Source organism: Thamnophis sirtalis, unplaced genomic scaffold (genome assembly GCF_051295495.1).
Source record: "Thamnophis sirtalis isolate CommonGarterSnake01/CBP01778 unplaced genomic scaffold, rThaSir2_p1.2 scaffold_2, whole genome shotgun sequence".
Lineage (NCBI taxonomy): Eukaryota > Metazoa > Chordata > Lepidosauria > Squamata > Natricidae > Thamnophis > Thamnophis sirtalis.
In genome coordinates this window covers 11,652,154-11,667,597 of record NW_028261382.1, presented here as the reverse complement: position 1 = coordinate 11,667,597, position 15,444 = coordinate 11,652,154, and the positions used below count along the sequence as shown (strand labels likewise).

General features: G+C 42.2%; 1 protein-coding gene across 3 annotated transcripts in view; it reads left to right on the top strand.

Annotated features, from left to right (window-relative positions):
- Nucleotides 1-15,444, top strand: part of ZFAND6 (zinc finger AN1-type containing 6) — a 48,524-nt gene that overhangs the window by 14,251 nt on the left and 18,829 nt on the right. For all 3 annotated transcript variants that reach the window (XM_014072423.2, XM_087704279.1, XM_087704278.1), the window contains exons 2-3: nucleotides 10,113-10,282; nucleotides 13,374-13,485. In XM_014072423.2, the coding sequence (XP_013927898.2) occupies nucleotides 10,129-10,282; nucleotides 13,374-13,485 (266 nt within the window). In that variant the 5' untranslated portion in view covers nucleotides 10,113-10,128. The remainder of the gene's footprint in view (nucleotides 1-10,112; nucleotides 10,283-13,373; nucleotides 13,486-15,444) is intronic.

The following is a 15,444-nucleotide window of genomic DNA, read 5'->3' as shown; positions in this document are numbered from 1 at the left end:
CCATCCATTGCAACTGGGAAAACCATAGCCTTGACTATATGCAACTTTTGTTGGCAGGGGGATGTCTCTGCTTTTTAGTATGCTGTCTAGATTTGCCATAACTTTCCTCCCCAGGAGCAAGCGTCTTTTAATTTCTTGGCTGCAGTCCCCATCTGCGGTGATTTTGGAGCCCAGGAAAGTAAAATCTGTCGCTACCTCCATTTCTTCCCCATCTATTTGCCAGCAATTGAGAGGGCCAGATGCCATGATCTTAGTTTTCTTAATGTTGAGTTTCAAGCCAACTTTTGCACTCTCCTCCTTCACCCGCATCAAGAGGCTCTTTAGTTCCTCTTCGCTTTCTGCCATTACAGTGGTATCATCTGCAAACTGAGGTGGTTGATATTTAATTCCAAGGTAATGGCTTCAAATAGTGAGAACTGAACTATACAAAGGGCAAGGTAGTCTAGTAATTAAAATGTTCCCTTGTTCACTGGAAGATTGGCCATTCGAGACCCAAGCACCATGTCGCACGGTGAGTTCCCATTCACATTTTGGATGGCAAATTCAAAATGTCACTCTCTTTCTGGCTTGGATTGATGTTTTTCAGGAAAAAAATGTTTCAGCTGCTTAAGGAGCAGAAGAAGAAAGTTGTCATTCTTTTTATTGAACTATGTGATTATTTATTTATTGAACTAAGTGATTAACAAATACCATATAACTACATTAACCTAAATCCAACATGCGTAGTGGGAAACAAGACCCACTAAACAGTAAGTAAAGAAACAAGTACTGTACATATTCTTATCACAGATGTAAAAAATAAAATTGTTATTGAGGGAAATCATAAAATCCATCCATATTTAGCAATAGCAATAGCAGTTAGACTTATATACCGCTTCATAGGGCTTTCAGCCCTCTCTAAGCGGTTTACAGAGTCAGCATATTGCCCCCAACAACAATCTGGGTCCTCATTTTACCCACCTCAGAAGGATGGAAGGCTGAGTCAACCTTGAGCCGGTGAGATTTGAACAGCCGAACTGCAGAACTGCAGTCAGCTGAAGTAGCCTGCAGTGCTGCATTTAACCACTGCGCCACCTTGGCTCTTGGATCTTTTATCATATTTGATAAAATTGTGCTCCTACCCTCTGATGTCTCATTATTTAATGTTGTGGTTTTTTCCTAATGTGGCAATTGAAGAGATAGTAACGTTGCTGCGGTACCAAAGTTTCTTTTTTCAGTAAAAACATTGATGGAGACTTTACAATGTATTAAGATTTTCTTTAAATAAATCACTAAAGTTTGTTTCAGGTTTTTTTTTTTATCTGACCCCTCTGAGGTTTCCACCACAAATGCGCGTATGACAAAAGCGCGTGTGTCTAAAGCGCGGTGACAAAACCGCGCTGTCAAAACCGTGGAGACGAATGAGCGCTGAAGTGCGCCGACAACAGCGCGCCGACAGAAGCGCGCTGTAACATAACCCTAAACCTAACCCTAAACCTAACCCTAAACCTTACCTTAACTTAAATTGCACTTCTGTCGGCGTGCTGTTGTCGGCGCGCTTTTGACATCGTGGTTTTAGTGCCGCGGTTTTGTCGGCGCACTTTTGACGTTCGCGGTTATGTCGTGCCACGCTTCTGAGGGTTGAAAAGCTCCAAGATAGCTTTCTGTACTGCAAATACTACTCTCTTTTTGGCAAATAGCCTTTTTAATTTGGTGTGAAGCTTTACAAATATGTTCCATTTAACTATAAATGTATGCATATTTGCTTTGTTGGCTGCTCAACTGCCAGGTCCTCAAGGCAGTTTACAGAAAGGGTGCAAGGCACATCATGATAGTGAGCTACATAAATAAAACAATGAAGCAGCCATGAGGACAGAACTGAAAACACACAATGGTATGATGGGTTCATAAATGCTCCTAGCCCAATGCCTTTCCCAAAATTCAGGTTTTTAAAGCTTCCCTAGAGCACTATCTGTGTCTCTGTATCTATCTATCTATCTATCTATCTATCTATCTATCTATCTATCTATCATCATCATCATCATCATCATCTATCTCTATAGCTATTATTTGTCTCTCTAATCAATATTTATAGCTACATTATATTGCCAAAAGTATTCACTCACCTATCCACATAATCAGAATCAGTTGTGAATGAATACTTTTAGCAATATAGTGTATCTGTTAATCATCTATATCTCATCTGTCTAATCTGTATCATCTATAACTTGTCTATCTGGATATCTAGCAATCATCTATCATCATCTGTCTCTAATCAATATAGCTATTTGTTAATCATTTATATCTATCTATCTATCTATCATCTATTATCATCTGCCTCTCTAATCAATATAGCTATCTGTTAATCATTTATATCTATCTATTATCATCTGCCTCTCTAATCAATATAGCTATCTGTTAATCATTTATATCATCTATCTATCTATCATCATCCTCCTCTCTAATCAATATAGCTACCTGTTAATCATATCTATCTATCTATCTATCTATCTATCTATCTATCTATCTATCTATCTATCTATCTATCTATCTATCTATCTATCTATTATCATCTGCCCCTCTAATCAATATAACTATCTGTTAATCATTTATATCTATCTATTATCATCTGCCTCTCTAATCAATAGAGCTATCTGTTAATCATTTATATCTATCTATTATCATCTGCCTCTCTAATCAATATAGCTATCTGTTAATCATTTATATCTATCTATCTGTCTGTCTATCTATCTATCTATCTATCTATCTATCTATCTATCTATCTATCTATCTATCTATCTATCTATTATCATCTGCCTCTAATCAATATAGCTATCTGTTAATCATCTATCTTTTCTGTCTGTCTAATTATATCATCTATATCTGTCTGTGAGTTCTGGTCCTGCCTTTGCATGAAATATAGTTGGGTGACTTTGAGCCATTCACTCTCTTTCAGCCCAATCCACTTTGCAGGGTTGTCGTCGTGGGGAAAATAGGAGGTGGGAGTATATAAGTTCATTGCCTTGAGTTATCTATAAAGTAATAAAGGCAGGATAAAAAAAAATAATGAATGAAATAAGATACGCTGAAGAAAAATCAACATATGAGCTATATCTGTAGATATATCTTCTAGAGAATATGGAAAAAATACTAATAAAGTGAATTCAGCAGGATATTTTTGCGTCTTAGACTTAGACTCCAACCTTGGCAAGTAGTGTTGTGATTGCACCTCTCAGAATTAAACACAAATGTTTCTGGAAAACCTAATTTTTGAAGCGTAAAATTGCACTGAATTGCATTCCCATGCTTCTATAGAACACATTCTTAGGCAAAGTGTTATTTGATATACTGGATGAATCCAAAACTAAAACTGAAGTTCTAGGTTACAAAACTAGTTTTCCCCTTTAGAAAATTGAATTAAATTACTCCTTAACCACAGTGTGCCAAACGAGTTTTACATTTTTCCAGTTTTTACGGTATCGGGAAATGATTTCCCCCGCCCCCCCCCCTTTCTGTTCCTACTGTCCCTTTTACTACAGTAGTAACTTCTCTGCTTCCTTTTAGTCTGACGTGGCATCTTGCCGTTTTTTCTTTCTTTCTTTCTGCAGATGACTAATTTGACGTTTTGCCAACTCATGTGAAACCTTTGACCTAGTTGGACTGCCTCTTGATGTCACCAAGTTATTGTAGAACTTCCTCTCCCCTGCTTATCTTAATTTTGTTTTTATTTGTAGAGGTGCTATCTTTCTTCATCATTAAGTAGTCTATGCATCGGCCCAAGCCTTGCCAATATCTGTAATTAAGTATTGGTTGGATGCTGTTTACCAGATGATTGATCTTGGAGTAAATTCATATTGCATGATTTAAATAATTGTTCATCCTTGGATTTTTATACTGTGCTTTAAATGCTGATATTAAAGGCTAATTTACAGAATTCTTTATTGGCCAAGTGTGATTGGACACACAAGGAATTTGTCTTTGGTGCATATGCTCTCAGTGTACATAAAATAAAATAGGCTACTAATAGGCAATCAAATTACACTAGGAAACAAAGTTTTAAAGATACAAGCAACATGGTTATAGTCATGTGGGAAGAGAGATACTGGGAAGGAAGAGAATAATAATAATAATACAGTCTTGTTTGTTTGTTTTGTTTTGTTTGTTTTATTGGGATTTATATGCCGCCCTTTTCCCTGAGGGGACTCAGGGCGGCTTACAACCACAGGGGAGGGGGGTGCAAGGTCAAAAACAAAACAATATGTGCACAAAGAAAAAAATAATAAAACACAACTTTCATTCAGCGATCAAACACTCGGGCGGGTAATTGGAAACCTATCCCCAGGCCTGCTGGGAGAGCCAGATCTTGAGGGCTGCGCGGAAGGTCTGGATAGTGGTGAGGGTACGGATCTCCATGGGGAGCTCGTTCCACAGGGTCGGGGCAGCAACAGAAAAGGCTCTCCTCCGTGTGGTCGCCAGTCGACATTGACTGGCAGATGGAATTCGGAGGAGGCCCAGTCTGTGCGATCTAATTGGTCGATTTAGGGAGGTAATCGGCAGAAGGCGGTCTCTCAAGTACCCAGACCCGCTACCATGGAGTGCTTTAAAGATGGTCATCAGTATCCTGAAGCGCACCCGGAGACCAACAGGCAGCCAATGCAGCTCGCGGAGGACAGGTGTAACGTGGGCGAACCGCGGTGCGCCCACTATCACTCGCGCGGCTGCATTTTGGACTAGCTGCAGTCGCCGGATGCACTTCAGGGGCAACCCCATGTAGAGCCCATTGCAGTATTCCAGTCTAGAGATCACAAGGGCTCGAGTGACTGTTGTGAGAGCCCCCCGGTCTAGGTAGGGCCGCAACTGGCGGACCAGGCGAACCTGGGCAAATGCCCCCCTGGTCACAGCTGACAGCTGGTGATCGAAAGTCAGCTGTGGGTCCAGGAGGACTCCTAAGTTGCGGACCCTATCTTAGTATGTAATATGACAGTGTTGTGGGAATTAGTTCAGGGGTGAAATGCTACTGGTAGTAAAAAAAAAGGATCCCGAGGAGCTGAGCTGCGCGATCGTCGGAAGCTTTTCCCCCACTTTTTAAAGCGTTTTTTTCCTGCCCATTCCCCCAAACCGCTAGGAAAAAAGTGCTTTAAAAAGTGGGGGGGGGGGAAAGCTTCCGACGATCGTGCGGCTCACAGCTAATCGACACGATCATCAGAAGCTCTTCCCCCCTCAACCCCGTTTTGTAAAGCATTTTTTTTTCTTGCCGGTTTGGGCGAATAGGCAGGGAAAAAAATGCTTTAAAAAGTGGGGGGAGGGAGGTTCCATGGCAATCAGCTGTCCCGTGCGATCATGGGGACCTTTCCCCCCAGTTTTTAAAGAATTTTTTTACCACCTATTTGCCCAAACCGTAGTTAAAAAAATATTTTAAAAAGTGGGGGGGGGAAAAGGTTCCCACGATCACATGGCAAAACTAAAACTTTTTTTTTTCACTTCTTAAAGTATTTTTTACTACCCATCCGGGCGAATAGGTAGTAAAAAATGCTTTAAAATTTTTTAAAAGTTCGCCACATCCACCTAGTCACATGACCCGCCTACCAAGCCATGCCCAGAAAACCAGCAAAACTTTTTACATTTCACCACTGAATTAGTTGTTTAGCCGAGTGATGGTGTTTGGGGAAAAAAACACTCCTTCTGTCCAGTTGTTCTGGTGTGCAGTGCCCTAGAGTGTTGTTTTGAGGGTAGAAGTTGAAACCATTTACGTCCAGGATGTGAGGGGTCTGTAGATATTTTCACAGCCCTCTTTTTGACTCGTGCAGTGTGCTGGTCCTCCATGAAAGGCAGGTTGGTAGCCATTGCTTTTTCTGCCGTTCGAATTATCCTCTGAAGTCTGTGACTGTCTTGTTGGGTTGCAGAACCAAACCAGACAGTGATGGAGGTGCAGATGGCAGACTCAATAATTCCTCTGTAGAAGTGAGTCAGCAGCTCTTACCCTTATATGAAATAAGTCTACTCAGCTAGCATGAAGCTTGAACTTAGGTTGAGTTGAAACAAGCTAATTTTTAATCATGATGACTAAGTGATTTTTTTAGCGTGTTTTTTTTTTTTGGAGAAAATTAGAGATTCATTTAATCAGAAGAAGAAAAAATCACATCTTTTCCCTTGGGCTTGGTCCATATTGAAAGCTCGGCTTTGTTTTTATTAATCTTACAAGGTCAGGAGAACGTGGGATAAAGTTGCCATTCAGTTTTTTTTGTTTGCTTTGAATGTATCTTCTTGGGTCATTCTTTTATTTTTGTCCTTTTGTTTTTGTGTATGGCAAACTGTTCATGTTTGTTTTTGTTTTATGTTAATCTTGTGTTTGCTTGAAAACGTGTTAATGAGAACCATCTGTTAAAAACAAATCGTGATTTATGCAGTTGACTTGGTATAGGGGTGGTTATTTGGTCTCTTGTTTGTTTGCTTGTTTCTCCATTAATGTATTAATTGGTAAGCATTATTTTAATCTACCTGTAAACTCAAATAGCTGTCAGTTTTCCTCCCCAGCATCCTTCTCCACAAGTACCTCCATGTCAGGAAGTGTTTTTCTCACTCTTGTTAAATGAGAATGTGAAAATCCAAAAACGTATTTACTTACTTACTTACTTACTTACTTACTTACTTACTTACTTACTTACTTACTTATTTACTTATTTATTTATTTATTAGACTTATATACCGCTTCATAGAGCTATCAGCCCTCTCTAAGCGGTTTACAGATTTTTAGCAAATTGAGTCAGCAAATTGCCTCCACAGTCTGGGTCCTCATTTCACCCACCTCGGAAGGATGGAAGGCTGAGTCAACCTTGAGCTGGTGAGATTTGAACCGCTGAACTGCAGATAACAGTCAGCTGAAGTGGCCTGCAGTACTGCACCCTAATCACTGCGCCATCTCGGCTCCTAAACTTCTAACTTCTAGCTGTTGGACTTTTGAGACCTTCATATATCCTTGTACTTGAGAGACCGCCTCCTGCCGATTACCTCCTTGCGACCTATTAGATCGCACAGATTAGGCCTCCTCCGAGTTCCATCCGCCAGTCAGTGTCGACTGGCAACTACACGGAGGAGAGCCTTTTCAGTAGTAGCTCCGACCCTTTGGAACGATCTCCCCGTGGAGATTCGTACCCTCACCACCGTCCAGACCTTCCGCACAGCCCTCAAGACCTGGCTATCCCGTCAGGCCTGGGGATAAAGATCGTAATCCGTCCCCACCCGAATGATGAATGAATGTTGTGTACTATTTTTACTTATGTATTGTTTTATGTCTTATTGTCTTGTACTCCCCTCCCTATATATTGTAAGCCGCCCTGAGTCCCCTCAGGGAAAAGGGCGGCCTATAAATAATAAAACCATAAACCATAAAACCATTTTGCCCTCTAGAATAGTGTAGAGGTGAGGATGCAGATCAGTTGAACATTGAAACACACAGTGCTTCCTTAATTGGTAAAAGGTTTTTGTTTTTGTTTTAAAAAGGATGTGGTTGCAACTTTTGGATATCTTAGAATTATATCGCAGAGGTGATAAGAAGGCAAGTGCTATCCAAAATTGTGAGCCATATCATACTTCCCTTGGTATTCACTAACTTTCCCGCCCCACCTCAAATTTTAAGGATAATTTTTTAAAAATCAACTCTTGGTCACTGCATGGACATGTTCCTGCTATTAATATAGAAGTGGCTTTTCATTTCTTTCAGATTTTACTAACTCCCAAGCAGTCCCTAGGTCCGTGAAGCTATGGCACGCATGCAGAAGTGGCACACAGAGCCATCTCTCTGGGCACTGCAGCCATCAGCTGTTGTTCTTCTGGGTTCCGGTGCCAGCCAGTTGGTATTCGCGCAAGCAAGCGCCAAAACCAGAAGTCCAGCTGACTAGCATGCATGCCCATGCCGGAAACCAGAAGCTCAGCTTCCCGGCGCGCGCATGCACACCGGGGAACTGTTCTTCCAGTTTCCGGTGCTCCCCCCGTGCATGCGCGTGCGAGCGCTCCCATTTCGGCACTCGGTGCTGAACAGGTTTGCCAACACTGCCCTAGGTTAAAAATGTCCAGATTAAGGTCTGTAGAGATTCTCAGTCATCCAGGTTGTCCCAAAGGTGCTTTTTCAAAAGGCAACTGGACTTTTGTTTTTCCTGGAAGAAAAACTTTCACTTCTCATGCAGGAAGTTTCTTCAGTTCTGAAGAAGTATTTTTACTGAAGTTTTACCCAAGGATTAACCGGTTGTCCAGATTAAGGGTTAAGGCCTTAATCTGGATTTCGCTTGTCAGAAGGTTGCAAAAGGGGATCAGACCCAACACCTTTCCCCCATCTCCTCCCTCTTATGACTGCAGGACTGTAAATTTGTTGCTTGTATCCTTACAATTTATATTGATATTGATTGTTTCCTGATTGCTTATTTGTACCCTGTGACTATAATTAATTGTTGCACCTTATGATTCTGTTCTACTCTACTTTACTCTATTCACTGCTGGAACACTTCAACCATCATAAAATATGAGACAGTTGCAAAGTATCTAAATTTCGATCCCATGACGGTGGGGATGCTGCAATGGTCGTAAGTGTGAAAAATGGTCACAAGTCACTTTTTTTCAGTGTTGGTCAAAACAGCCTCTGAGCAGATGACAGCCATCAGAAATGTGAAGTAACTTCTCTACCTCCATCCCACCAAAGGCTGTTTTTCCTTAACGATAAGAAGCAAATCCTGAATACTTTTGCAATCTAACAACCTCGAGTCGTTCTTCACTTAGTTGAAGCTGTTTCTTGATTGACTTTTCATTACCGCTAAATTCAAAGAATTGAATGAAAATAATCTGTTAAGGCCACGGAGAGTGCAGATAATGTCTTTGGAGCCATTAGTCTGATTGATGAGTCCCAAGATTCATCCTCCAGCTAGGAGAAATCGAGATCTAGTTGAACTTGTACGGAATCCGGTTTTTCTTGTTACGCCGTTCTCTTTCGGCTCTTTCTTCCTGTTTTGGTACATTGGGTAAGATGGAAACCCGTTTCTTCTGTGGCTCTTACTGGTTTTGCACCAGTTGCTCCAGTTTCAGAATGTTGATCTTCAGGGTATGGTTTTGATATGGTAAGACAAGGGATTCAGAGCTATCAATGATGAAACAAGTAAGGTTCTACATTTAGGCAAGAAAAACAAAATGCACAAGCACAGTATATGTGGTACCTTGCTCAATAGTAGTAACTGTGAGAGGGATCTTGGAGTCCTAGTGGACAATCATTTAAATATGAGCCAGCTGTGTGCAGCAGCTGTCAAAAAAGCCAACACAGTTCTAGACTACATAAACAGAGGGATAGAATCAAGATCACATGAAGTGTTAATACCACTTTATAATGCCTCGTTAAGGCCACACTTGGAATACTGCATTCAGTTTTGGTCGCCACAATGTAAAAAAGATGTTGAGACTCTAGAAAGAGTGCAGAGAAAGATGATTAGGGGACTGGAGGCTGAAACATGAAGAACGGTTGCATGAACTGGGTATGTCTAGTTTAATGAAATGTAGGACTAGGGAGACATGATAGCAGTCTTCCAATATATCAGGGGTTGCCACAAAGAAGAGGGAGTCAAGCTATTCTCCAAAGCACCTGAGGGCAGGACAAGAAGCAATGGATGGAAACTAATCAAGGAGAGAAGCAATTTAGGAGAAATTTCCTGACAGAACAATTAATCAGTGGAACAACTTGCCTCCAGAAGTTGTGAATGCTCCAACACTGGAAGTTTTTAAGAAGAGATTGGACAACCATTTGTCTGAAGTGGTGTAGGGTTTCCTGTCTAGGCAGAGGGTTGGACTAGAAGACCTCCATGGTCCCTTCCAACTCTCTTATTCTATTCTATCCTGTGATCCTTACTTGCCTAGCTTTAGATGAAGAGTTGCAGGCAGAAAACTCCTGGTTTATTAATCCATGCCAAGGCTGGTTGTATACACTTTTTGTCAGTCTCCAAGGAAGGAACATGTCATTCTAACCTCTTGGTGTAAAAAAAAATATGGCCAATTTGTTGAATATGGTTGGGGTTGGGCTATTTGGAGTCCTATTTAGCAGTTTGAAAAGACTGAAGTTGACCTGTACTTGCTGAAATCATTCATCCCTTATTTCTCAGGTCACGAGAAAATATTATGGCTCAAGAAACTAATCATAGCCAAGTGCCTATGCTATGTTCTACTGGATGTGGATTTTATGGAAACCCCCGTACAAATGGCATGTGTTCGGTATGCTACAAAGAACACCTTCAACGGCAGAATGGTAGTAATGGTAGAATTAGCCCTTCAGGTAAGTGTGACACAACAAAGGCCTTTGAATTAATGTGTTGTTTCCTTCCTAGAGGTAGAATCTGGGAGCAAAGTGGAATAGAGACCAACCATTGGACAAAGTGGGATGGTGTCCTTAGAGGCTAGAAGAGGGGAAAGGTGTTAAGGGTTCAAGGCTCTCCAATTTATGCTCGGCCTTCCCTTGATGGAAAATTTCAACCAAATTGATTAGGGGGCTAGAATAATTGGTTCCTGCTTATATGCCTTATTCTGGGTGGTCTTCGGTTTCCATAAAAACTCAGCACTGGCCCCATCAGCTATGGGATTCTGGAGGTGATGTCTTTGGATCAGGATGTTGCCCGGATGTCTTTGCATTGGGACATTTCTCTCTATCAAAATGAGGGTAAGAAATGATGCAGAATATCACAGAGTTGCTGTAGATAAATGTATGGATGACAATGGGGTTTCATCACAAAACCGCGGTAGACGAAAGCGTGGTCGACGAAAGCGCGTATGTGATGTCATCACAGCGCGACGAAAAAGATAGAAAAATGTAAAAATAAAGCGAAAACCTTACCCTAACCCCCCCAAACCTAAACCTAAACCTAACCCTAACCCTAACCCTTAACCTAACCCTAAACCTAACCCTTAACCTAACGAAAAACCTAACGCTAACCCTTAACCTAACGCTAAACGTAACGCTAACGCTCTAAACCTAACCCTAACCCTTAACCTAACCCTAAACCTAACCCTTACCTTTATGTGAATCGGCTTGCTGTAATTTAATTTTTATTTCAATTTTTCGATCTTTTTCGTCACGCTGTGATGACGTCACATACGCGCTTTCGTCGACCGCACTTTTGTGGAATGCGGTTTTGACGGGTCACGTGACAATGGATAGAATGAATTGTTTCCCCTTCTGTTGTGACGTAAGAACCCTATTAGAATTGAGCTTGGTGGGATTCAATTCTGTTAAAGAGATGCCTTCTTTAAAAAATAAAAAAATCCTCATGCCTCCATGAAAACCACTCTCCTGTAGTGGTTAACGTGTTGGCATTGGAGCAAAAGATCCAGATTCAAATCCCTTCTCATCCATGTTGACCTCTTAGATTTTGAGATGTCTCTTCTACTAGTCTCTTGTCATTATTACGCTGTGAGCAGGGTTGAAGCACCCGATTCAGCTTCTGCTGAGTTAGCTTCTGTAAATGAAGGGAAGGCACCATCTCACCCCCATCCATAGCTACCTAATATCCTGGGGCTGGTTGGGGTTTTCACTGCACTGTATGTGGAAAATGGAGCTGATGGACAACCTGTTTCCTGCTTTGATCAGAAGCCATGGAAAGCGGGAAGGAAGAGAATCTCAACCGTGATGAATTGTGTGGGTCGTCCCAAGTCCTACATTTAGGATATGATTCAGCTTTAAATGTGGCCTTCTGCACAAATCACATTACCCCCACGGCCTTTTCCAGTATAATTGAAGCCTGATTTCGGTGGCTTGTTTACGTTAACCCAACTCTGATCAATGTGCCTTTGTCAGCAGAAGCTTGCACAACTTAGCTGGAAAAGGGGAGGCATAAATAACTTGAGGAAAGGAAAAACCGGCGATGCTCAGTTGACAGCTGCAGTGGAGTCAACACAGAATTGCAGATGTTCTCATTATAGGGGTAGTTGACTTGCCAAGTTGTGGGTTGTTGCTTAAGGTAACCACAGCATAGGAGCCTATCATGGCAGAGATACTAATGTATTTCAGCGATTTGGTTTTTGTTTAAGACATATTGCAGGGGGTCTTTTCGCTGAATGAGGGTGGTTGACCTTCCCATCCTTAGGAACCTTCTCCCCCCCCCCCCCAAAGCCAAAACAACAACAAAAACAAGGACAAAATCTTGCACCTTCTAGCTATTGTGTTTCCCCCAAAATAAGTACTTGTACTTGTACTTGACGCCTCTTCACCCATCGTGGGTATAGGTGACTTCCATGGAAATTTGACGCCACTGTATCCGTTTGAAGTGACGCAGAGTGGCGATCCATGGAAGCTGTTTCGGCTGGATATACCCAAGGGGACGCCAGTCCCAAGGGTCGACAGAGCCCGATTGGTGGGAACGGGGGGCACCACGTGAAGGCCGGGTTGTCGTTTGATAGTTGAGAGGCTTTGCAATAAGCGTTGCAATGTATATTTTGCGCATCAACTATCCTTGCCCGCCCTGGGTCTTATATTGCTTTTTGCTCCAAAAAGATGCATTGGGGCTTATTTTTCTGGCTAGGTCTTATTGTTTGGGGGGATACATTACTAATTGAATCCATCTGGCTTATTTTGGTGGTAGGGCTTATATTACAAGCATCCTGAAAAACCATGCTAGGGTTTATTTTCCATTTGGGTCTTATTTTCGGGAAAACAGCGTACCTCTTTGAAATGCAGCCTAGGTTAGCCTGCTGCAAATCGGAATAGATTTGTCTTGCCAAACATATTGGCATCTTAATTTGATAACTTTGGAATGGGTAACATTGCCCAATCTACTACAGTTTGAAACCTTTGCAAGCCACTCTGCCAACCCCAAGGAGATATAGGTAACGTTGGCAGTAAGCAGAATCCTGACATAATGAGAAGCTGTTTTGACATGATTTGAAGCAGAGCCTAGGTTGGCTAGATTAGCCTGCTGCTAATCGGAATAGATTTATCTTGCACAAAAAATGTTGGCATCTTAATTTGATGACTTCGGAATAGGTAACATTGTCCAATCTACCCTGTTTCCCTGAAAATAAGGCCTCCCCGTATAATAAGCCCAATCAGGCTTTTGAGCACATGCGCTAAAATAAACCCTCCCCTGAAAATAAGCCCTCCCCGAAAATATTGCAACACAGCAGCAGCCAAGAGGTGACAACGCTCACCGCCTCCTGCGTCTCAAAAGTAATAAGATCTCCCCGGAAATAAGGGCGTGCTTATTTTGGGGGTCAAAAGAAAATACGGCCCTGTCTTATTTTCGGGAAAACACAGTACTACCTTTTGAAACTTTTGCAAGCCACTCCACCAACTCCAAGAAGAGAGGTAATGATGACAGTGAGCAGAATCTTGACATAATGAAAGGCTGTTTTGACATGAGTGTCTCTTCTTCTAGCAACTTCAGTTAACAGCCTAACTGAATCTTTACCAGTTCAATGCACTGACGGCAGCATTCAGGACGTTCCTTCAACTCTAGATTCTACACCTGTACCAGCTACACAGCTAAGGTAATATTACTGGGGTGCCGCTAGAAATTTGTTGAATGTTTTTTGTTGGAGGTACGATCTGCAAAGTACGTGGTCCAGGATGATCTTCCTAATGGTTCACTGACAAATGCGCGCTTGACAAAAGCGTGCCGCCAAAACCGCAGGGAGAAAACCACGAGTTTGAAATCTCGCCAACGAATGAGCGCAGAAGCGCGCCGACAACAGCGCGCCGACAGAAGCGCGCTCTAAACCTAACCCTAAACCTAACCCTTACCCTAACCCTTACCTTAACTGTAATCGCGCTTCTGTCGGCGCGCCTTTGTGGGCGCGCTGTCGATGTCGTGGTTTTATCGCCACGATTTTGTCAGCGCTCTGTTGTCAGGCGTGCATTTGTCAGGTCACGCTTCCTAATTGTTCCTGATAGACTCCTGCTTGTCTATATAATTTTAGGGTGTCTGCTGTCCAGACTCGCTTGTTGAGATGGATAGCTATAGAAATCAGATAGCAATAGCAATAACACTTAGACTTATATACCACTTCATAGTGCTTTACCTAGCAATAACACTTGGACTTATATACCACTTTACAGTGTTTTACTTCCCTCTCTGAGCAGTTTTACAGAGTCAGCCTCTTGCTCCCAACAATTTGGGTCCTCATTTTACTGATCTCAGAAGGATGAAAGGCTGAATCAACCTTGAGCTGGTCAGGATCGAACTGCTGGCAGTAGGCAGAGTTAACTTACAATAGCAATAGCACTTAGCCTTATATACCACTTCATAGTGCTTTACATAGCAATAACACGTAGACATATACTGCTTTACAATCCTCTCTAAGTAGTTTACAGAGTCAGCCTATTTGCCCCCAACAATCCGGGTCCTCATTTTACCCACCTCGGAAGGACGGAAGGCTGAGTCAACCTGGAGCCTGATAAGATTTGATCTGCCGAATTGCAGGCAGCCAGCAGGCAGCAGAAGTAGCCTGCAGTACCGCACTCTAAGCACTGCGCGGCCGTGGCTCATCATGTAAATATTATTAACATAGGAGTATTATTAAAGCAGGAGTGAGGTGGTTCTTACTCTACCTGCCCATAACGTTTAATAAAGACTAAGCAATTGGGCAGCGTAATGCTTTGAACTTTAGTCGGGATGATTTCCTTTGCAAAGTCAGTTTGGGGGAGGAATTAAAAGGCTGGATAGAAACTGGGAGACACTGATTTCTAGGCCTCCCTTAGGCATGAAAGCCAGCTGGGTAACTTTACACCAGCCAACCAAACCCAACTCACAGGGAGGATATAGGGAAATGAGGAAGGAAGGGCAAGTATTATGTGCACCTCCTTGAGCAGTAGAAAATAAAAGGCGGGATATAAATCTAGGGGTTAAAAAAAAATACGCACAACCTCACTCTGGGGAAGCAGCCAGATCTGTTCCTTCTTTAATAAATAAATATAGCAAATTGTGCAAACCATCCAACATTTGGACATTTTCGCCCAAGCATTTTGTTGATCCCGGGAAGGATCAGGCGAAGCTGTGCACCTAAAAATCTTTATGGTTGATATCTTAGCTTTTCTTTGTAACCTTTCAATAGGTACTGTAGCAATAACAACAGCACTTAGGCTTACATACCACTCTGTAGTGCTTTTACAGCCCCCTCTAAGTGGTTTCAGAGTCAGCTTCTTGCCCCCAACAGTCTGGGTCTTCGTTTTACCCACCTCGGAAGGATGGGAAGTTGATTCAACCTTGAGCTTGTCAGGATCGAACTCCTGGCTGTGGGCAGAGTTTGCCTGCAATACTGCATTCTAACCACTACGCCAAGTGGGGCATATTTAATTTGTCTTGCATTGCTTAGCGTTTATGGTGTTCTCTTCCTTCTGCCCCATTCTGAGGATCTTGCCATTCTTCTCTCTAACGCAGTGTTTCTCAACCTTAGCAACTTTAAGTCCTGTGGACTTCAACTCCCAGAATCCCCCAGCCAGCACAGCTG